The sequence below is a fragment of the Schistocerca gregaria genome, chromosome 6, assembly GCF_023897955.1.
Source record: "Schistocerca gregaria isolate iqSchGreg1 chromosome 6, iqSchGreg1.2, whole genome shotgun sequence".
In the NCBI taxonomy this organism is placed as follows: domain Eukaryota; kingdom Metazoa; phylum Arthropoda; class Insecta; order Orthoptera; family Acrididae; genus Schistocerca; species Schistocerca gregaria.
Window position 1 is genome coordinate 78302541 of NC_064925.1, and position 24004 is coordinate 78326544.

The window sequence follows — 24004 nt, forward strand, 5'->3', positions numbered from 1 at the left end:
TACAAAACGGTAGTCCATACAATGGATGAAGGCTGGTGAAAGTGCACTGCATTTTGCTGGTAGGTAAGAGGATGACCACTGTATTTTGGGATTTCCAAGGAAAATGACAGAAACTGTTACGTGCCATTGTTGGATCATTTGAAACTCATAGTGGTTGAAAAAGACCAATATTGGTGGCATTAAGTGCTCTTTCACAAAAATAATGCAGCGCCCCACAAATCAGCAATATCAATGGCAAAATTGCATCAATTGGGCTTTGGTTTGGTTCTCCATCCACCCTCAACACTTAGCTCCAAGTGACTTCCTCCTGTTCCCTAACTTGAAACTCTGGCTTGTGGAACTCTAGTTTGCTGGGAAGAAATTTTCTCATCAGATAGGAAATAATAGTTGCAGTCAATGAGAGGAAATGATAACTGCAGTCAATGAGTATTTTGCAGTTTCTGACAGGACCTGTTTTTCCGATGGGGTGAAAAGGGTGGAGGATCATATTAGATTGTAGGGCCCTTAAAGCATTGACTTGAGATTCTTTGCTTCCCAATCTTCATTTAGTATCTTGATGCTGCCATGTTGTTGTAGCACTTTATAGTATTCAGTTGATGAAATAAAATTTTCCTCTATTCAATAGCTTTTTTCCACTCTACCAAACACTCTGTCAGGATACACATAGCTGTGGCCATGAACAGGGAGATATTACACCAGCTTATGAAATCTTCTCAGACTACAATCTGGGCAGATGCGTTCAAATTCTGTGATGTTTTGGTGAATATCATTTCCATTGTCTTCTGGCAAAGTACTGATGATGCATGGGGGCCCCATCTATATGGCTGAGCAGTGGTCCTCCTCCCCACCCCCTCCCCTCGGTGCGGGATATGTGGTAGAGGGGTGCCTGGGTATGGGCCGTCATTTAGATTTGCAATGCCTTCAGTTTTGCGCAGACTCATGAAGACTCATGGGCACAGACTCAATGTATAGCTCCTAGTATAGGGTTCCATGCCAAACTCAACAGGTGGCACAGAATCCTGCACCAGCAGCTATATGCCAAGACCATGCCCAGAAGATGATGACAATGACACTCATCGAAACATCTTGGAATTTGAATGCAGTCACTCAGGTGGCAACCTGAGAAGATTTAATTTGCCAGAAAGTGTACATTTGGACATTATACCAACATCTCAAATTTTCTGCTTTGTTCCATGAAGGCCATTAGTGTGCTCACCAATACTATATTTTCATTTCGACTGGTACAATAGTCAGAAAATAAATGAATGTGGGCCATTTTCTGGTTGGAACACCGCAAGGTCTGTACAATGTATGTAGCTGCACATCTGCAGAGATCACCTTGAAAATCTTAGAATCCTTAAGCCCCACTTTTAAATATAAATATTCCTAAATAGTATTTGTTGCTAATAATAAATATTGGTTTAAATTGAATCATGATATGCACAAGCACAATACAAGATAGAGTGCATTTTGCCTCCTTACCAATCTGACAAAGTGAGAAACTGAGAATTCCTATAAACTCAAAGCAAAATTAAAAGCGTACCTTATTAAACCTACTCCTACAAATTATCTGTCAAGCTTTTGAGGAGTGCAGAACCCTTTTAGCTACAAGACAGGTTAAAATGTCTGCCAAAAACAGTTCTCTTCTTATGGCACTTTATGTATACTTTGTCTCATTCCATCTTTCTACACATTCTCTTCATGATAGGGTTCACTTACCATGATGAGTGGATGAAAGAATAAATTATTGTAGTTCAAACCAGTGACACATAAAGTATTTGTTTCATCTACCTCTAGCTTATCAATTATCAAACGGTTTGTTGCTGACTTTTTCTGTCTGTCATTACCAGACTATATTATCTACTACTACAAGTTTACAAAGCACTCAGTGTGTCAATAACTGTGATTTTCATGTCTATCTCACTAACTTATTATGAATGCATCAGTTTGGTAGTCATTACAAAACATGGGTTACCAGTGCATCCCTGGGTTATTCGTGAATATCTATCTACATATCACAGTTAACTCAGGAACTCATACAGATGAGATACTCCATTGTTTCACATGTAGGACCTCATATGTATGTCCATGAACCATGGACCTTGCCCTTGGTGGGGAGGCTTGTGTGCCTCAACGATACAGATAGCCATACCGTAGGTGCAACCACAATGGAGGGGTATCTGTTGAGAGGGCAGACAAATGTGTGGTTCCTGAAGAGGGGCAGCAGCCTTTTCAGTAGTTGCAGGGGCAACAATCTGGATGATTGACTGATCTGGCCTTGTGACATTAACCAAAGTCGCCTTGCTGTTGTGGTACTGGAACGGCTGAAAGCAAGGGGAAACTACAGCTTTACTGTATGGATAAATGATGATGGCATCCTCTTGGGTAAAATATTCCGGAGGTAAAATAGTCCCCCATTCGGATCTCCGGGTGGGGACTACTCAAGAGGACGTCGTTATCAGGAAAAAGAAAACGGGCATTCTACGGATCGGAGCGTGGAATGTCAGATCCCTTAAATCGGGCAGGTAGGTTAGAAAATTTAAAAATGGAAATGGATAGGTTAAAGTTATATATAGTGAGAATTAGTGAAGTCCGGTGGCAGGAGGAACAAGACTTCTGCTCAGGTGAATACAGGGTTATAAATACAAAATCAAATAGGGGTAATGCAGGAGTAAGTTTAATAATGAATAAAAAAATAGGAGTATGGGTAAGCTACTACAAACAGCATAGTAAATGTATTATAGTGGCCAAGATAGACATGAAGCCCATGCCTACTACAGTAGTACAAGTTTATATGCCAACTAGCTCTGCAGATGATGAAGAAATTGAAGAAATGTATGATGAGATAAAAGAAATTATTCAGGTAGTGAAGGGAGACGAAAATTTAATAGTCATGGGTGACTGGAATTCAACAGTAGAAAAAGGGAGAGAAGGAAACATAATAGGCGAATATGGATTGGGGCTAAGAAATGAAAGAGGAAGCCGTCTGTTAGAATTTTGCATAGAGCATAACTTAATCATAGCTAACACTTGGTTCAAGAATCATAAAAGAAGGTTGTATACATGGAAGAATCCTGGAGATACTAAAAGGTATGAAATAGATTATATAATGGCAAGACAGAGATTTAGGAACCAGGTTTTAAATTGTAGGACATTTCCAGGGGCAGATGTGGACTCTGACCACAATCTATTGGTTATGAACTGTAGATTAAAACTGAAGAAATTGCAGAAAGGTGGGAATTTAAGGAGATGGGACCTGGATAAACTGAAAGAACCAGAGGTTGTACAGAGTTTCAGGGAGAGCATAAGGGAACAATTGACAGGAATGGGGGAAAGAAATACAGTAGAAGACGAATGGGTAGCTCTGAGGGATGAAGTAGTGAAGGCAGCAGAGGATCATGTAGGTAAAAAGACGAGAGTTAGTAGAAATCCGTGGATAACAGAAGAAATATTGAATTTAATTGATGAAAGGAGAAAATATAAAAATGCAGTAAATGAAGCAGGCAAAAAGGAATACAAACTTCTCAAAAATGAGATCGATAGGAAATGCAAAATGGCTAAGCAGGCATGGCTAGAGGACAAATGTAAGGATGTGGAGGCTTATCTCACTAGGGGTAAGATAGATACAGCCTACAGGAAAATTAAAGAAACCTTTGGAGAAAAGACAGCCACTTGTATAAATATCAAGAGCTCAAATCGAAACCCAGTTCCAAGCAAAGAGGGGAAAGCAGGAAGGTGGAAGGAGTATATAGAGGGTCTATACAAGGGCGATGTACTTGAGGACAATATTATGGAAATGGAAGAGGATGTAGATGAAGATGAAATGGGAGATACGTTTCTGTGTGAAGAGTTTGACAGAGCACTGAAAGACCTGAGTCGAAACAAGGCCCCGGCAGTAGACAACATTCCATTAGAACTACTGAAGGCCTTGGGAGAGCCAGTCCTGACAAAACTCTACCATCTGGTGAGCAAGATGTACAGGACAGGTGAAATATCCTCAGACTTCAAGAAGAATATAATAATTCCAATCCCAAATAAAACAGCAGGTGTTGACATATGTGAAAATTACCAAACTATCAGTTTAATAAGTCACAGCTGCAAAATACTAACACGAATTATTTACAGACGAATGGAAAAACTGGTAGAAGCCGACCTTGGGGAAGATCAGTTTGGATTCTGTAGAAATGTTGGAACACGTGAGGCAATACTGACCTTACGACTTATCTTAGAAGAAAGATTAAGGAAAGGCAAACCTACGTTTCTAGCATTTGTAGACTTAGAGAAAGCTTTTGACAATGTTGACTGGAATACTCTCTTTCAAATTCTGAAGGTGGCAGGAGTAAAATACAGCAAGCGAAAGCTTATTTACAATTTGTACAGAAACCAGATGGCAGTTATAAGAGTTGAGGGGCACGAAAGGGAAGCAGTGGTTGGGAAGGGAGTGAGACTGGGTTGCAGCCTCTCCCTGATGTTATTCAATCTGTATATTGAGCAAGCAGTAAAGGAAACAAAAGAAAAATTTGTAGTAGGTATTAAAATCCAGGGAGAAAAAATAAAAACTTTGATGTTTGCCAATGACATTGTAATTCTGTCAGAGACGGCAAAGGACTTGGAAGGACAGTTGATTGGAATGGACAGTGTCTTGAAAGGAGGATATAAAATGAACATCAACAAAAGAAAAACAAGGATAATGGAATGTAGTAGAATTAAGTCAGGTGATGCTGAGGGAATTAGATTAGGAAATGAGACACTTATAGTAGAACCGAGTTTTGCTATTTGGGGAGCAAAATAACTGATGATGAGGATATAAAATGTAGACTGGCAATGGCAAGGAAAGTGTTTCTGAAGAAGAGAAATTTGTTAACATCGAGTATAGATTTAAGTGTCAGGAAGTCATTTCTGAAAGTATTTGTATGGAGTGTAGCCATGTATGGAAGTGAAACATGGACAATAAATAGTTTGGACAAGAAGAGAATAGAAGCTTTCAAAATGTGGTGCTACAGAAGAATGTTGAAGATTAGGTGGATAGATCACGTAACAAATGAGGAGGTATTGAATAGGATTGGGGAGAAGAGAAGTTTGTGGCACAACTTGACTAGAAGAAGGGATCGGTTGGTAGGACATGCCCTAAGGCATCAAGGGATCACAAATTTAGCATTGGAGGGCAGTGTGAGGGTAAAAATCGTAGAGGGAGACCAAGAGATGGATACACTAAGCAGATTCAGAAGGATGTAGGTTGCAGTAGGTACTGGGAGATGAAGGAGCTTGCACAGGATAGATTAGCATGGAGAGCTGCATCAAACCAGTCTCAGGACTGAAGACCACAACAACAACAACATGTACATTCCCTTGGAGGTGTAGTCAGGATTGGAAAGTGGTGTGGGCCTGTAATTATACATGGTGCTTACATTTAGTACAAGGAACGGTATCGGCTTATTTGCTCATGGGAGGATTACATGGTGAGGGTTCTCAAGAGAACGAGAAAAGGTAATCCTAGTAGCCCCAGATCCATCTCAAAGGAGAATGGAACATTCAAAGATAAAGGAACTAATCCATTTAGTGTCTGCTCCAGGTGGTGGCTCAGAATAGGCATCAGCTGAAAGGCAGTAGATGAAATAGGTGGACTCTGTAAAATTCAAAGAATAAAAATTACATATGGGGCACCTTATACATATAAACAATGAATGGTCTTAGTGTTCCATGTGGCCTACAAATGAAAAAGGTATAGAATTCAATCCTCAGTTGGTCCAAGAATTTTTTCTGCAGTTTTTGCTTCTTACACATCTGCCAGTGGTTTGCTAATGTGAAAAATCCCAAGTTGATTCAGAGTCATATAAAAATATAGGTAGTCTTATTGTACCATCTCCAACAAGACCATGTCCAGTAACTCATTGTGACATTCAAACCAACCTTCATGTTGTGAACAGATTTTCCTACTTATGCCCTTTCCAAATGTTAGATGTTGTCTGTTGCAAATTCCTCTACCATGAATTCAAATATGTTTGCAGAATATGTGTTACAGTACCAAAGTTGTCTTTATTGACTGCACTCAGTATGTCACACACTGCTCACATTGCCACTGAAGAAACATTTCAATACCACCCCCCCCCCCCCCCCCCCCCGAGCTACTGCTAAATAGGGCCCAAAGAAGCTGCCAGCTGGCACTACACATACCACCAAAGTACACCAAATTTACACCTCACTACCTACAACTGTGACTGGTTCCTGCAACTTATTAACCTGCCACACTCAGAGCTCCACTTCACATTATTATCTTCAGATTATCATCAATTACACTGAGTGGATGGATGACAGTGCAGTTAAATCTTACAAACCTAGCATGACACCGAAGTGAGAACTTTATGAAAGGTGCTACCACTACTTCAACTGTGAGTGAATATTTATAAACCACTGTTAGTGAAACAGAGACAGTGATTGCAGACAGACCACAGGATACAAAGTTATGTATACTCTATATTGCATGTATTGTAAATAAATGTTTCAACCATTCTGTAGTGTTTGATGTGTTCTGGAGTCTTCATCCAACTAGTTATGCAGTTGGACACAACAGATATCACTAGCAACAGGGTTAGGATTTGAGACTACTTCAATCTACAGAAAGTGATTTGACTTCTCTGGAAACTTAACTAATCAATATTTCTTTCAGTGCCTGAGGAACTAATTATATTTTTCTATTCTACTAACAGCCAGGAATGAAAGTGTCTAGATTTCTCATTTTTCCATTATAATTGTTACAGAGATCCTAAATATCTTACATCTATTCTTGAATTAATTTAAAGTCTGTAAGCACCAACAACTTCTGGAGAGCAATGCCTCACTGCACTTATTCACTTCCACAGCCAACAAATTCCGTCTGTGATAAATAGCATAAGTAACCTGGTGGAAGATCAGCAGTTAACTATGAGTAAAGCACAGAATTCTGGTGCCCTCCTCTCTTCTACTCTTTTGACGAAAGAAGAGGAACGGATGGAGTACCACATCCAGCTTGAACAACATTTTGCAGTCTACAGAACCACAAGTGACTCACAACATTCTTTCTTTTCTTCTTGCATAGATGTGTTAATATTCAGATTCTGTAGGAAACTATTCCTTCAAGTAGAGCCCCAAACCTCACCAAATGAGAAAGTCACTAGCAAAAAAATTTTTTTTGAAGCACTGATTTATGTAGCAGCTGTTTATTTCAAACTTTTTCATACACATTATCACAGCAAACAGTCTTAAAAGGATTGAATTCCTGAACTCAAGGGCATTATTAGGAACCGCAAATTTAACTACACTTGTGGAGCTTCTTTTCAAGAAGAAATATTTCAGGTGTCATTATTCACAGCCTTACAGACAATTGAATATGGCTGAGATTCTAAAGTACTGTAATCTTTGTCTCAATGATGTGCTTAAAGTAACTGATGCTCATAAAGTACAAGACTTTGCAGAAATTGACTTTATTGTGCTTGTTGTTGTGTCACTCACCGAGTCTAGTCCTAAGCAGACTCCGGCTTGTGAAGCTCATGTTGACAACAGCTGCAAGCCACAGCAAAAGCATGTCATGAAGCATCCAGCCACTTACACTGAAAATTCACATGCTCTGAAATCTTGTGTCAAGTGTATTGTCATACATGATCACAAACATTGTTTTCTACCAAACGGACTGCTGATACTGTCACAAGTTAGGAGACACACAGCAAGTGTGCCTGCAAAAGAAGTGCAAATGCAAACTCTGTTCCATTTCAATCTAGATTTGAGCAAATGGATATTAATATGATCTCACATTCTGAATCTTTATCTGCTCCTCCTGGCAATACTCACAGGAACCAAATCACAATGTAATGTGCAAAATGCAAAACTTGGATAAGATAGATCAGCTATCCTCACATGGCCAAACAACAGATGGGTTTGTCTCTCATAAAAAAGATAAAAACAATATTTCAAAAGTTAGAACTGACAGTCATATTCAGAGAACAAACTGCAAACTATTCATAGATTTACAGATTTTTAATCAATCTGTACCATTTCAACTAGATACTGGTGCTTCTTTAGTCACACTAATTAAACTAATTATGAGCAACTCGGACACCCTCAGCTCCAAAAATCATGTCTATGCCTCATAGCCTACAATGGCAGAGGTATCTCTATTCGTGGGATATGCACTTGGTAGGCAAAATATTAAAATACGACTGTATCAGTGTCATTCACAGTAGTTCGGTCATGCTTGTGTCTCAATATTTTTGGCACGGGTGCTTTTGATTTAATTGAATTAGATTTTCAGGAAAATGTGTATGCTATTGATAGATAAGTTTACCATGCTAGTATCCATCAATTGTGTGAAAATTATGGAGATTTGTTTGATTGAAAATGGGAATATGCAGTGAAGTTTCAAACACACATTAGGTCAAAGACAATGTTCAACCACCGTTTTACTTGTATGTCTGGTGCCCCATTCACAATGAAGTTCCTTCTGAACTTGTGATGAAGCAAGCTGAAATATTTTTCACTTCCCCCCTTGTTTTGCCATCTGCCTCCTTAAAATTCAATTTTTCATTTCTGACTAATTGCCATTAATGTACATGAGTATAATATGTATTTTCATAAATGAGAAATGTTGGCCCTCAGTTTTAAAAAATACAGCACCAGATCTAATTTAGTGCTCAGTTTTATGTATGTCATTGATGATCTAACTTATTTTGACTACTCCTAGTTAGTATCTTTTGTTATACAGTAAAATCAGTAATTGTTTCATAACTTAAATCATATTGTTGACTTATAAACAAATATAAATTCTATCATAGTTATAAACATTTGCAGGAACAACTAATAGTATTCTTGAAGGATCTATTTCGCTCTATTCAAAAACATGTTAACAAAGTTCCAAAGTAATTAACAGTTTTGTCAAAAGTATTGCTTGTGTAAATATATCTGTTAATTTCATCATTTAAACACATAATTTGGCCTAACTCTTGTAGTAGAAGAAACTGTTAAAAAGATGGAATTTTACAATGTATACAGTTAATTTATTGAGTTAAGTTTTAATTGTAATTTCTGTAAATTAAACATCCAACAATGTATAGTTTCAGTGTCTATTATTGTGAGAATATATAAGGGCCCAATTTTTGGTCCCAAGACAGTCAGTCCACAGCCGAATTTCAGATGAGAAACCCATAATGGTTATATCAACAACAATGGATCAAATTAACTGTGAAATAAGTGTAACACAATTAGGCCATGTGTTAAAACAATGATATTGTCTGTTCCATATGTACCTTTTTATTCTTCAAAAACTGTGAAATGTTTGGTTAGACTTTTATTGCTTGTAGGTGTTAAACAGTAAACTATTGTAGCGGTATGTGGATGTTTGCCTGCAAACTATTACTGTTACTTATTAACAGTTAAATAATAGTGCACTTGCCACATAACTGTGTAATATTGAGGAGTTGTGAACAGTGAAAGTACGGAACTGTGAAACGCAACTGTCCACCTCTTGGCTACATCAGTTTCTGTAGTCAGTACTGCACTTCCACCCCCTACTTTTTCAGTTGGTATCAAAAAGCAGTTTGTCAAGACCAAGGACCCTCAACAAAAGAAATAAAGCAGGCGAACATCACAAACTTGACAGATTAGAGCACACTGGTGGTTTGAAACCTATTTATGTTAGTTAAGGATCATCTCCTCTGATTATCACAAGAAAATCAAACAGGAAAAATCAGGCTTTGTGCCAACTTTCAAGCAGCAGTTGATGCTCAAATAGTTATTAATTCTTTCCTGCTTCCACATATTGTGGAGGTCATGGGTCACCTTCAACTCTCTCAGGATGAGGAAATGAAAGAATTTATGGTGGTTAGTACACAATTCATCTTCCTTTTGGAAGCACATCTGCTCCTGCATTATTTCTATGCTTTCCTGAAAAAAGTGACATTTTAAGTTGCATCAGGTTCAAATTATTTGGATGACATCATTGAGTCTGGACAAACAGCACTACAACATCTGAAAAACTTGGAATCTTTTTTTTTTTAAGTTTTAACTAATGCAGAGCTTAAAGTGTAAATTACTGAAGTTTTCATTTTCCAATGGTGAAATGTAATATTTAAGGCAAGAAATGAGTGTCGCATATGTCAGTGAGATACTGACATCCATGACACTCAATTCTTGACTAAGTATTTATAGGTCATCTGGAGGTTATCTTCTCCCAAAAACGTATGAGCTACAGGCAGTTTTAGGCAAACTGACTAACAATATCAAATGTATACTGAACACAGGTTGAATTTATGCTCCCTTACATCACCTCCAGTGTAAAAATGTTCCTTTCCAATGGCCTGGAGAATATGAACAAACATTTCAAAAGTTACAACATGTATTGCTTAGTGGCCCATGTGTTCATTATTCTGATCTGCAAAAGGCAGTAGGATTAGCAGTTAATGCACCATCCCATGGAGTAGGGATGATTTTATCTCACAAAGTCATTAACAATGACCATTCTATAGCTTGCATGCCTAAGGTGTTGAACAAGGCCCAACTCAATAACAGTCAGCAGAAAAAAAGACTTAGCCATCATCTATAGTCTCACGAAATTCGATTAGTATTTGCATCATAAGATACTGACTGCTCATTTTTATCTGATGAAAGGTGTGACTGATCATACACCACAACACATGCAATGTCAGTCACTACTTCTTTCAAATTAACCAGTACAAAGGCCAGCCGAAGTGGCCGTCCGGTTCTAGGCGCTGCAGTCTGGAACCGCGAGACCGCTACGGTCGCAGGTTTGAATCCTGCCTCGGGCATGGATGTGTGTGATGTCCTTAGGTTAGTTAGGTTTAACTAGTTCTAGGGGACTAATGACCTCAGCAGTTGAGTCCCATAGTGCTCAGAGCCATTTGAACCATTTTGAACCAGTACAAAATTCTCTGTCACACCATGGCCGACTGTGTAAACACAGACAGCATGTATTGCTTACCTATGGGAAATGATCTGGAATTCAGTGCACCAGAAGCTTCCTTGTCTTCAAACTGATGAATCTGATTTGCATCAGATTTTCAGAGGATTGAACAAGCTACTGAACAGGACCAATCACTACAACTGCTCAGTCACCTTCAGATGAGTTGGTCTTGTAATCTGAAATCAATTTCAGACACAGCAATACGCAAACACTATGCATGATGCAGCAGCCTTTCTTCACCTGACGCCTTTAGCAATGCATCCACACTGATCATTATGACTGATGCATCCAGATTTCCACTTGAAATTCAACAAATTTGAGAAATAGCGCAAGCATTATGAAAGGACTCACTCCTGTCTTTTCTTTGGGGAGCTTGTCACAAACTATCATTTCAGACAATGGTCCACAGTTTTCTTCATTAGAATCTCAACAATTCTGCCAACAAATAGGGATTTATCATATCCAAATGGCACCATTATCTCCTCAACTGAACAGTGAAATAGAACATTTTGTTTGCATTTTCACAGATCGATGACCAAAAGTCATGCTTCACAGTCAAGAGGAAAATGCTCTGTTTTTGTTGCTCAGTACCTACCACACTCTGTGTTTCCACGATGCTTCACCAACAGAATTATCACACAGCCTTTGTTACCACACTCTGATCCATCCATTTCATCCTGAACAGCCTACTTCAGACCTATCTTCAAACCCTATCCCTGCACAAAGGACAAGGTTTTCTACTGTGTCTTTTACAGCTGACTCATATGACTGGCTAAGCTGATTATACCATTTGTGGCACCAAATCAATCACTGACAGCACCAAACTTGACACCGATGACTGGCCAGGATAATTATATCATTTGCAGCACCAAAGGCTCCATCGACAGCAACAAGTTCAACAACTTTTTTATGACTACTGTGATCCTGCCATAGATTTTCATGTTTCAGAAAAGCTGCCTGCATTGCAGACTGCTGCCCCTGAGCAGCCCTTTTGCTGATGGCTGCCATTCAGGTTCACAGGTTCACAGGTCACCAGACGATTCTGCCTTGGAAATCAAGCCCTGCCTACCTGCTCCCTTCACAGGCACAGCCTCAATTACCATTTATAGTGATGTCAGTCGCAAACAACAAGTGTGCATCGACTATTCAACCTCTGGCATCCACAGCAACGCTGTTGTCATACCCACTTGTACTGTTGCATGGATGTCCTACCTCTAGTTTTTTGCAGAGGTTCCTACCATCTGCCATCATGTCACAACCAACTCCACCAGCAGCACAATGGCACAGACCTCCCACATCATCGTCCACACACACATTGTGCCATGACGGTATGCAGTTGTGGGGGATAGAAAAGTGGTATTGATGGTGTCACTGAGTGAGATGGCGTAGTGGTTAGCACACTGGACTCGCATTCAGGAGGATTACAGTTCAAACCCATGTCCAGCCATACAGATTTAGGTTCTCTGTAATTTCCCTAAATCGCTACAGGCAAATGTCAGAATGGTTCCTTTGAAAGGGCATGGTCAGTTATCTCCCCCGTCCCTGACACAATATGAGTTTGTGCTCTGTCTCTAATGACTGCAATGTCTACAGGAAGTGAACGCCAGTTTACCTTCCTTCCTCCAATGGAAGGATGCACTACTCCCATATCTACAGAAGGAATATTTGGACTGGCCACTGCTAGCTATTGCCAGAGAGGGCTTTCCAGATGCTGCCATGTGGTGCTATACATTAGATTACTTTCCAATGCCACCAAATGTACAGGTGACAGTGCAGTGAGACCTTTATGAACTTAGCATTATGCTAATACTACTTTAACTGCTAGTGAATACTGATAACAAGTACTAGTGAAACTAAAAGAAAGACTGCAGTAATGAATATCAATATGTTTTAACCATTCTATAGTAACAATATCCATCCTGGATTTGCCATTGTTTGAACCATTCTATAACGTTTGATGCTTTCTAGAATGTTCATCCACCTCATTACACTAATGGATACAATATGTATTTACATAAAGACAACAGCAAAAAAAATATTTTGATCAAATGTGTACAAGCTCAAATTGTATTAAGCTCAAATTGTACCTACCCTGTCTTCAGCCAGCCATTCTCATCAATCAATTCTCGAGTCTTGGCCTCATCAGCCCAATAGCCACTAATGGTGACATAGCCACGAATGCATAATTCTCCTGGTTCACCTATTGGCACCATCTTTCCTTCCTTGTCAATGACTTTCACCTGAAACAATAAATGACTGTTCTCAGTATAGTCATACTTATTAATAGCAGAAGTAGTGTACTTTCTAATTTGTAATTCTACTGAAAACAGTTGTTCCTTTAGTCGGTTAGCTACTTTGTTAAAAACTGTGCATTTTACTTGTAGATGATATGAAACATATATGATAACTGATGAATTTCTGGATCAGGGGAAAAATTTAAAAATGAGCTGTGTGAACTAATATTCTAATTCACTGGGCAGAATAAACCTCAAAATAATTTGATCAGATCAACCTCTGCTATGAAACGTATCTCATATCACAGTGTCTCTCAGAAATGGAATGAGTTGTTTCTACATTAATTTGATATGTGGTTGGCTTATTTAGTTTTGAATCAGCAAATTTTAGATTCTTTAATGAATCAAACTCCCATGTACAAAACAGCTTCTAATGTCCAATTACTTTACAAATGAGTTAATGTGTTAAATATTTGATACTAATATATAAGTGAGAAAAAAATTTAGAAAAGGTTTGAAGTTATGTTTTAAGTTCATTGGAAGTTGCTAAATACTCTCAGAGAGAAATACTGGGTGAATATAGTTTGGGAAAGTTGTGTTCCATTTTAAGCAAAAGCTAGTTTTTCACACATCTCAATGTTTCTGACTTCATATCTTCTGACCTGTGTGTGGTACAATGATATAACTTTGCAGGTTTGTTCAGTAGTATTTGTGGATACTGTCTGTCAGTATGTTCTGAATAAAGTTAATAATACAGCTGTAATGGATTATTATGTTGTGCCTGATGCTGAAGTTCTTCTGCACTCCATTTTAAGCAAAAGCTAGTTTTTCACACATCTCCAACATTTATGATGTCATATCTCCATACAATGATATCATTTCACATATACATTCAGTGGTATATGTGGACACTATTTGCAAAATATTTGTGGAGGGTGTCAGTGAGAGAATGTTTCATAATGGTTTAAAATTATGATTAAGGTTAGAATTAAGTAACTAAATGCTCTCCTTCTTAAATACTGGATGAATATAATCAGGGTAATTTTCTTGTAGTAAGCTACATTGCCTAAAGACACACACAGTTTCTAACTGTAATGTTTATGTTACTGTGTTATACATTTAATGTAACAATATAAACCTTAATTAGTATATTAAGGCAGAATCTTAAATTGTTAAATTCAGTCAATAATTATATGAAGTACTGAAAATCAAATTTTTGTTGACCCTGGAAGCCATTAGACAGGCAACCTGTAACCGGTATAGTGAAGTGTGAATCAAGGACCAGGTTAGTTGGTTAGTAATATAGATATCTGGTTTTCCTATAACTTATAGCTGATGTGACACCACATCAAATAATTACAGAAACATGCAGATATGCTTAGCAAAGTATTGGTGCAACTTCCACATAGAGTACTCTGATTGAAGTTAACTGTGTAATGTGGCAAGTGGTGCATGTTGATGCTGTACCTTTAACACACATACAGCATGTCTCCTAGGATCACATGTGGAATGTTATACTGCCAAATAATTTAACTTCTCACAGAAAATCACATTTATAAGTTCAACAGATAATGGTCTATTGCAGAAAAAAATCAAGAGAAGTAGAATGTATCATCTAGACTGGATTAACTAAATATTTTGGAACCAAGTGCCAGATTGTCAACAACATACAGACATGAATATGGATACAGACCATATTCCAGTAGTTAAGCACTACACTGAGATTCAAAGGAATTGCCATAAAGAAACATCCACAGCTTATCCACCAGACTAAGTAAAAACAATGGTCATATAGGAAGGGACAGAAAAATGAAAAAGGATAAATTTAAAGCTAAAAAGACAAAAGTAGAGGAAAAAACTGGAAAGCACAAGAGAAAAAATAAGAAAAATATCTAAAAAAAACTTACACTCCACACACAAAAATTAAAAATCATTTTGTAAAATTGAAAACTAAAGGTGCTAATTTATGAAGTGAATAAAGTTCACTATATAACATGCTTCCATACTCATAAAATACAAAAAATTACTTAATTCACTACTACAATAATAATTATTTATAACCTCTGAACTCAGAGAGCTAGTTCATAAAAAATTGCTATCAATAGTGTTTAACTTTCTTTTTTTATGAATAATACATAAATTCCATTTTCATATATTGTGGAGCTTTTTCTTCTTGTTTAGACAGACCCAAGAATAAACCGGATACTGTGTGTTGATAAGCATACCATGTGAGCGTACAAGCCATAGCGGGAGTTTAGAGTGGCAGTTTCACACTACAGAGCACATGACTGGTGGTTGCTACGAGGCCATGGCGAGCGGCTATCGTCTACACTGCCTTGGAGAAACCGGAGTGGATGCTTGGCAGGGATGCATAAGGCTGTATTTGTGCTCTTGGGGAAATTTATATGCCACAGAAAAATAGATAAAAACAGAACTAAGAGTGACATGGAGGTGCAAGTTGTCACCCATGGACAGAAAAATATGTAAAGCTAAATAATCTAAACATGCCACAAAAATATACAATAGTTTAAAATTTATTTTTGTCTAAAAAATTGTAAATTTATGAAAGTTCAAAAGCTAATATCTCAGGTATGCTTTGGCCGATTAATATGAAAAAAGTGTTTACAGATGTGGCTAGTCGAGCTGCATCAAGCAGTCACAACCGATTTAGTAGAATATGTACTGTTTTTGAATAAGAGGTCAGAATATGGGATTTAACTGAGAGAAACTGAGTTTTCAGTAATAAATAAATTTAAAGCGACAAATCTAGCGGCAGCATTCTAAAGTTTGAAGAGGTAGATGAGTAATTAAGTATGTATTTTTATTGGTTTATTTATATTTAGTATCAAAAATCCATGAAAAGCAATATCACGCCAAAGGAATCTTATTCGTGAAGAAAACAGTGGCAGATACAGAAAATTGGACATTAAATTGTTATTGCCCAGAAATTTTCCATACTTTTCAGCATATCATATGTGTTTAGTTTTAGAATATTTCTAATTTTTGTCAACCATTGTTTTGAGTTAGGCAGTCGTTTCAAGGGTGCATAGGGCAGCCATCTTTGATGACAGGGAGCTGGTTCTAAGCAACGCTAGGAGCCAGACGTGCTGACCGTCTGGGGGTAGTAGTGGGTTGGTAGCCACGTTCGGGGATAAGTATGTATGTAGCGAAGTTCAAAAGTGATCAAGTGGAGTGCAATATAGTGGTTTAGGACAACAGACAAGAGTGTACTTTGTGAATTGTGAACAGACTGTCAAGTGCTGTGATCATGACATGTGAATTTTGTAATGAAGTGTTGAGCATTAGTTATTAATGGCCGCCTATACGTAAGAGCCTCTCAGACTTAATTTTAAGTGTTTAGTGAATATACTGAAGAAAAATAAACTACTTGTTGAATTTATAAATCAACGTGAGTGACTCAATATTTTAAATTTCACTATAATACCTGCCTGCATTTTTTTGTTATATTTATTTTATGTCAGCTTATAAATTGAGTGTATGACAGGTGTGAGCTGGCACCCTATGACAAAAAACGTAGCCAGACATTGAGACCAGCCACATCTCTGAGCTGCTCAATTAAGCTGACTGTAACAAATATATATAATTTCATATCATAGCATGGGGGTTCAAGCCAAACTATTTAAATTTGAATGTGTAATGCCTAGTACTGATCATTAACACAAGATCAAAAGTAAATAATGTAGGATGATGATAGGCTCTCTGGTACTCACACAAATATACAATAAAAATTACTTCTGGTTACAGCATATTCTTTACAGGCAGTCAGATGGTCTACCTAAGCAATTCCTTCAATTCTTTACTTCATAGACAAGATTGAAAAATGTTTGTCATATAAAGGAAGTTGACAAACAAAGATGCTGCACACATCTGTATGATAAGTTTAAGGGCAAGGGCAAAGAAATATCATTAACTTGTTCAACACACAATATGCTGGAATTTACCACAAATGAATCATTACTGCTTGATAGTTGCTGATTAACTAGCTACTACCATATTTTAATTTGCAAGTTACATCAAAAACCAATTTTCTTTTGTATTTTACTCCCATTCCCAACTCCTTGCCATAGGGATAATATCCTTGTACCAGACCAAGGAGCTACATCTGCCCAATCCACCCATCCAATACTTCCTACTCCAGTTTCTGTCACATGCTTACCATACCCAATCAGAGGCCACGCCACGTGTGAAAGCAGACATGTCATATACTAGATCACCTGGAAACACTGTGCAGCTTTTTATATTATTATGTCTATCAATCAGTTGTTCAGACAATGAATGGCCAGCAGCAAACTGTTGCCAAAAACAAAGTTGACCATGGAGTGGCAGAACATGCATCTGAGTACAACATGCTCAACGTTGCAATGCTAAAAAATTATAGTACAATGCAGGAAGACTTGCAGACAATTGATATTTCTTGAAGGGATTGGCAACTGACCCACAAAATAAACAAATGTAATCTATTACATGTACACAATTGGAAAGACCCATCACTGTATGACTACATGATTGCTGAACAAGTGTAGCAGGGTGACTGAAAATTAAATTTTACATTTTTAATCTTTTGGTGCATAATTTTCACATAAAAAAGACATTTGTCTCCAATTCATTAGTAAGGGTGCTGATGAGCTCATCGTTGAACACCCTACTCATACCACCATCAACTTCTCCAAATACCTAGGAGTATGCATACAGAGCAATTTAAAGTCGAACAATGACATAAAATTTGCAACAAAAAAGGCAGATGCCAGATTGAAATACACTGGAAGAATTCTCAGGAAGAGTATTCCCCCCACAAAGGAGTCAGCTTAAAACAACTCTTGTTCAACCAATATTTGAAAATTGCTCAGTCTCGAGACTTGTACCACATAGGGTGGATAGAGGAAATGAAGAAAATCAAAAGAACAGCAGTGTGTTTCATCAAAGATTCATTTAGTTTTGAAACCGCCATGGAAATGTTCATCCAGCTCTGGTAGCAGACATTACAAGAGCGGCATTATGTAACACAGCGGGGCTTGTTATTAAATTTCCTGTCAACATGCTGCTATAGCACCCAGAGGCACAAGCCACAACACACATGATGGTTATAATGCACAAGTAATGGAAAGCAATACTAACATGCTCCGTAGGAGCCATGCGGGATTTGATTTTCAAGTATTCCCCCAGACTGCCAGGAGACACAACCAGAGCTATGGATTATGAGTTACTTTGCCATGCAACAGCAAAAGGTTACTGGCCACATCCCAAAACCTTGCATACATCCAATCATGAGTGATAGTGGGCAATACTTATCTTCCTGGAGAATAGCTATTTAAGGAAATCTAGGGACAGTTCCTGTTGATGAGAGCTGGTCAATTCATGTTCCGACTGCTTGCAGTCCCTCAATTAAGCTCTTGTTGATGTGCCAATCAGTAAAGACATGGTAACACTGAGAAGTAGGCTTCAACATTGGAAAACAGCTCATCAAGTGTTGGTCATTTCAGTGTTTAGGTCCAGCTCCAGCAAGCTAAATGGAGACAAATCCACTGAATTGTAATTTTGTTGGAACTGCAGAAGAGATAGAGCTAATCTGAAATTATATATTGTGATGAATAGTCTTTCTGGTTTTCAAAAAGACAATAAAGATGCTGATGCAGCTCTACTGGGACTATCTGTTCTGGCGTAATGACAAGTGCCGGCATGATGATCAAGAACGGAAGAGCAGGGAGGGCTGCCAGACAAAATCAGCCAATAGCACCCTGACAAACCTGACACAAAGACAGGAGTGGCCTCTACATGAAGAGAATATAAGCATCGCACTTCCTAGCCACAGCGGAGAGCAAGACGAGCCATCATACAAATGCTACAGCAGTTACTTATGAACTGTATTGTTTCGCTTGCAATGAAATTGTATATACTGAAGGACATTGATTATTTGCATGTCACCACTTGCTTGTGACACACCTTTGTGAATACATGAAGTTAAGTATTGTAAATTTAACTTATTGCAATAAACTCCATTAATATGATTTACTTTAATTGTTGTCTAGCGATCCGAGAAAACAGCTTCCACGGCACCCTATATTAGATAAGTGGGCAGGATACAAAACTTTCAATTAGGAATAATAGACAGACTTTAGAGTGGCGATGAGTTTTTTTTTTTTTTTTTTTTTTTAATTAATCAGAACGTATGTGCCATGTCCCAGGTAGATCAGCAGCAAGTGGTGTCATAGTTACTGAATGTAGACACTATACATCCAATGTTGCTCTTACTTCAGAGGATGAAAAAGGTGAATGAGGCTCTACCGACACAAGTTCTCACTTTGGGAACACCCATCCAGTTACTGTGGGGTTCGGTATCCAGCCTGCCACTCATGTCTGCCAAGGCACATTGACACTACCACCTATACAACCTTTTGACAAGAAAATTGAATCTTGGGTCTGCTACATAGCCCAATTAGAACAGCCTTTTTTCACGATACAACTTCTGCAGCATTAGCAAAAGCATGCCTTTCTATTGGCTAATGTGAGATCAGAAATCTACCAGCTGCTACAACAGTTACATCCCGAAGCAGGCGGATGGATATGTGTGTGTGTGCGAGTGTACACCTGTCCTTTTTTCCCCATAAGGTAAGTCTTTCCGCTCCCAGGATTGGAATGACTCCTTACCCTCTCCCTTAAAACCCACATCCTTTCGTCTTTCCCTCTCCTTCCCTCTTTCCTGAAGAAGCAACCGTTGGTTGCGAAAGCTAGAAATTCTGTGTGTGTGTTTGTGTGTTTTATTTATTGTGCCTGTCCACCAGCACTTTCCCGCTTGGTAAGTCTTGGAATCTTTATATATAATAACTACAAAATAAATAATGAATCCATTCAATGTGTGGAAAGCACAACACTTTCTTGGAATGTACTTTGACTGTCAAAGTGGGAAGAGCATGTAAAAATACCAAGTAACAAAAGCTCTACGGCATGCTTTGCACTCTGAATTCTTACATTACTATGAGGTATTTAATGTATCAGATCAGTATATTTTGCTTATATTCATTCTGTCACTAGCTTTGGCAAAAAAGTTTTGGGGAGTGAATAGGAAACATATCCGAGTTATATTCAGGCTGCAAGAAAGGTCAATACATATAATATGACAAGTGGCAGAACAGCTCATGGACTTTTTAATTTGCTGAAAATCTTAATCGTCCCTTACAGATATATTTTCAGAGTGTTATGTATGAAAAAAAAATACTTATTACTATGTTAAAAATTGCTTAGTAGGTACTGGCAGAAGTAAAGCTATAAGAACGTGTCATGAGTTCTGCTTGAGGAGCAGCTCAGGCCCCAGAAAGGCAGGAGTCCTGGAATTGAGTCTCAGTCTGTCACACAATTTTAACCTACCAGGAAGTTTCACATTAATGCGCACACCACTGAACAGTGAAAAGGTCATTCTGGATGTTTCATGTTTATTACATGATTATGAACCTAGCAACAGCTATAATCGCCATCTGGGCAGAAAAAATAAAATTGAAATGCAATGGTGTTTATTGTACAATGTCATCAAATTATATAACAAGTTACCATAACATACAAAAAATATACAGGGTCCGGCAATAAAACCTCCCACATTCGATGTAGCCAGCATGTCAGTTGTAGTGAGGATACTGATGTGGAGTGTGTTTTGTTTGAAAGTGAAGTACATGCCATTTTCAGTGTGCACCATGACGTGGCTTGGTAAGCAACATGCATTTGTTGTGGAGGAATTTATTCGAAACAGTGATTCTGTGATTAGTACTCAGCGAGCGTTTCGGCGATGATTTGAACTTGGATGACATTATCGTGTCCTGGATAGAAAAATCATTCAACTGTGGGTGTCAAACTTTAGAAGGACAGGTTCAGCAGTAAAAAGATAACCTACTGGTCATCCTCGAAGCAGATGGAAAACCACCTTAAAACCATCCACAGGCTGGCTCGACGGATTCGTGCCGGGGACCAGCATGCCTTCCTGCTCAGGAAGCAGTGCATTAGACTGAGTGGCTAGCCGGGTGGGCTTTACTTATATATATATATATATATATATATATATATATATATATATATATATATATATATATATATATATATATATATATTAAAAACAAAGATTCCAAGACTTACCAAGCGGGAAAGCGCCGGCAGACAGGCACATGAACAAAACACACAAACACACACACAGAATTACGAGCTTTCGCAACTGGCAGTTGCTTTGTCAGGAAAGAGGGAGGGAGACGGAAAAATGAAAGGATGTGGGTTTTAAGGGAGAGGGTAAGGAGTCATTCCAATCCCGGGAGCGGAAAGACTTCCCTTAGGGGAAAGAAAGGACAGGTGTACACTCGCACACACACACACACATATCCATCCGCACATACACAGACACAAGCAGACAAGCAGACAAGCAGACAATATGTCTGCTTGTGTCTGTGTATGTGCGGATGGATATGTGTGTGTGTGTGTGTGAGAGTGTACACCTGTCCTTTTTTTCCCCTAAGGGAAGTCTTTCCGCTCCCGGGATTGGAATGACTCCTTACCCTCTCCCTTAAAACCCACATCCTTTCATTTTTCCGTCTCCCTCCCTCTTTCCTGACAAAGCAACTGCCAGTTGCGAAAGCTCGTAATTCTGTGTGTGTGTTTGTGTGTTTTGTTCATGTGCCTGTCTGCCGGCGCTTTCCCGCTTGGTAAGTCTTGGAATCTTTGTTTTTAATATATTTTTCCCATGTGGAAGTTTCTTTCTGTTTTATTTACATCGTCATATATATATATATATATATATATATATATATATATATATATATATATATATATATATATACGTATCTGTCTGTGATTTTTCATCTCCTCTCACTTTCCCCTTTCTGCCTATTTCTAAATTAAATTATTCATTTCACTTCCCACTTCTCAACCTACTCTCTCTCTGGCTCTTCTATCATCTCTGAACTGAAGGTGGCACAGTGGTTGCCAATATACTATCTCTCACCTCCAACAATCTCTGACATCTTCTCCTTCTTCGTATTCCCTTGTGGCTACATCAGGTGGGCTTCTCTGAACCTGAATCTGAATTATTATCCTCCTTTCCAACCATCCCCCTTTCTGTTCCTTGAAGAAAGGAGATGCCAATTCTAAAAGCTATGGTAGTATTTTCTGGTTTCAATACTTTTGTCAGCAGTAGAGTGAATGTTGCCTGCTAGAGGTAAATACTGATCACCCATTGTGTCTATTTCCTTATTCGCTTTTTTCTTTTGTCTTTATCCGCACATAAATTTTTTATGCATCCTATTCAGTTCCTCAGTTATATCTGTCACTGTGGATTCCTCTTCATACTTGACTTTTGTAAAAGATTTTTTTGTAATTTGCATTACTTATGTCCTGAACGCAATGGTAGAGTGGTAAGACACAAGACTTACACTTGGGAGGACTGCAGTATACATACTCATCTAGCCATTCAGACTTTTGTTTGCCAGGGTTTCCCCAAATTGCTCATAGCAATGCCAGGATGGTTCCTCCCCAATCTGGGATGTGCTCTGCCTTCAATGGCAGGAAGTAAAGCTCTTAATCTTCCATCCTTTCTTCCTAAAGCATATGATTGAAGGTTTTAGTCAGTTTAAGGCATAGTTTCCCTATCTTTCTTGGTCTACTACTTCCTTTTTGAAAAATAAATTACTGACAGCACTCCTTTCAGAAAGAAAGCAAGACTCTTGTCCTTAAAATTAGAAAGGTAATTCATTATTTTCTAACTTTTTGGGTCATATCAGACATTTTTCTAGAATGACTTGATGGCATTCCTCTGGGGTAGAAGAAAAACTGGAAAAAGGTCCGATTTTAATTAAAAAAAAAACTCTAGTAAAAAATGTCAACAATATCAGTGAGTCACAAAAAAATGATTAACAAATAATACATTTTTAAAAAATAGTGTGAGATCGCTGAGCTTTATGCAGTGATCAGATTTTTCAGTATCAGTCTTAAATCACCATGCTCCAGAAGAGACAATCTGTTTCGTTTCTTTATCAGTAAATTGTCCTCTTTTGACCAAATATGATGATGGGAACGCAATGAAAAATTTCTACGCTGCAGTCAATAAATGTGTATATAACATTGGAGATTGCCTTTAAAGTCAAAATTCTTTATATCCATTTTTTAATCTTAAATTTTGCTCTCCATTTGTGCACAATTTTATCAACTCCTGCTGTTTTGTTTTGCTTTAGGGTGCAAAAAACAACTGGGGTCACATGCACACGAAGACAGAGAGGAGTTAAAAAACGACTGTATGTCAGTCCCAGTTGACATAATAGAAGACAGCTAAGAACAAGCACATGGAAAATGGCTAAAAAAGACACCATACAGAAAAGGAAAAATTAAATGGCTTTCACCATATTGCTTTGTTGGATAAAAAGTAAAACGCAGTCGACAGCCCAAGTGTCATTTGCTAAAACAGCCGATACCTCAGACGGCAAACCCAAGTGGGGTAGTAAACAGTTAAAAAATGGGCATTCCATCAGGAAGGGGCAGACAGTTAAACTTGGGCACAATGCATACAGCACCTCTTAGCAAATGATGATGGCTAAAAAGGTAGTGCCCAATATGCAGCCAAGTTAAAATGACCTCCTCCCGGTGGGAGGGGTTAGAGGAGGTCGTCCAAGACACTGGGAGAGGCTTAATAAGCCAGAGCTTATTACTGTGAAGCAAGGACCATTGGCAATGCCAGACGCCAAAGGGACAGCTGCTCCTGACAGATGATGACACAGAGATCAATGGAGGGAATATAGGTACTCATGGGCTGTGGTACGAGGACTGCAGCCTTGGAAAT

General features: G+C 38.3%; 1 protein-coding gene across 1 annotated transcript in view; it reads right to left on the bottom strand.

The window, feature by feature from the left end:
* Nucleotides 1-24004, bottom strand: part of LOC126278040 (medium-chain acyl-CoA ligase ACSF2, mitochondrial-like) — a 225979-nt gene that overhangs the window by 17702 nt on the left and 184273 nt on the right. Inside the window, exon 10 of the mRNA XM_049977795.1 lies at nt 13040-13188. Coding sequence (XP_049833752.1) covers nt 13040-13188 — 149 coding nt within the window. The remainder of the gene's footprint in view (nt 1-13039; nt 13189-24004) is intronic.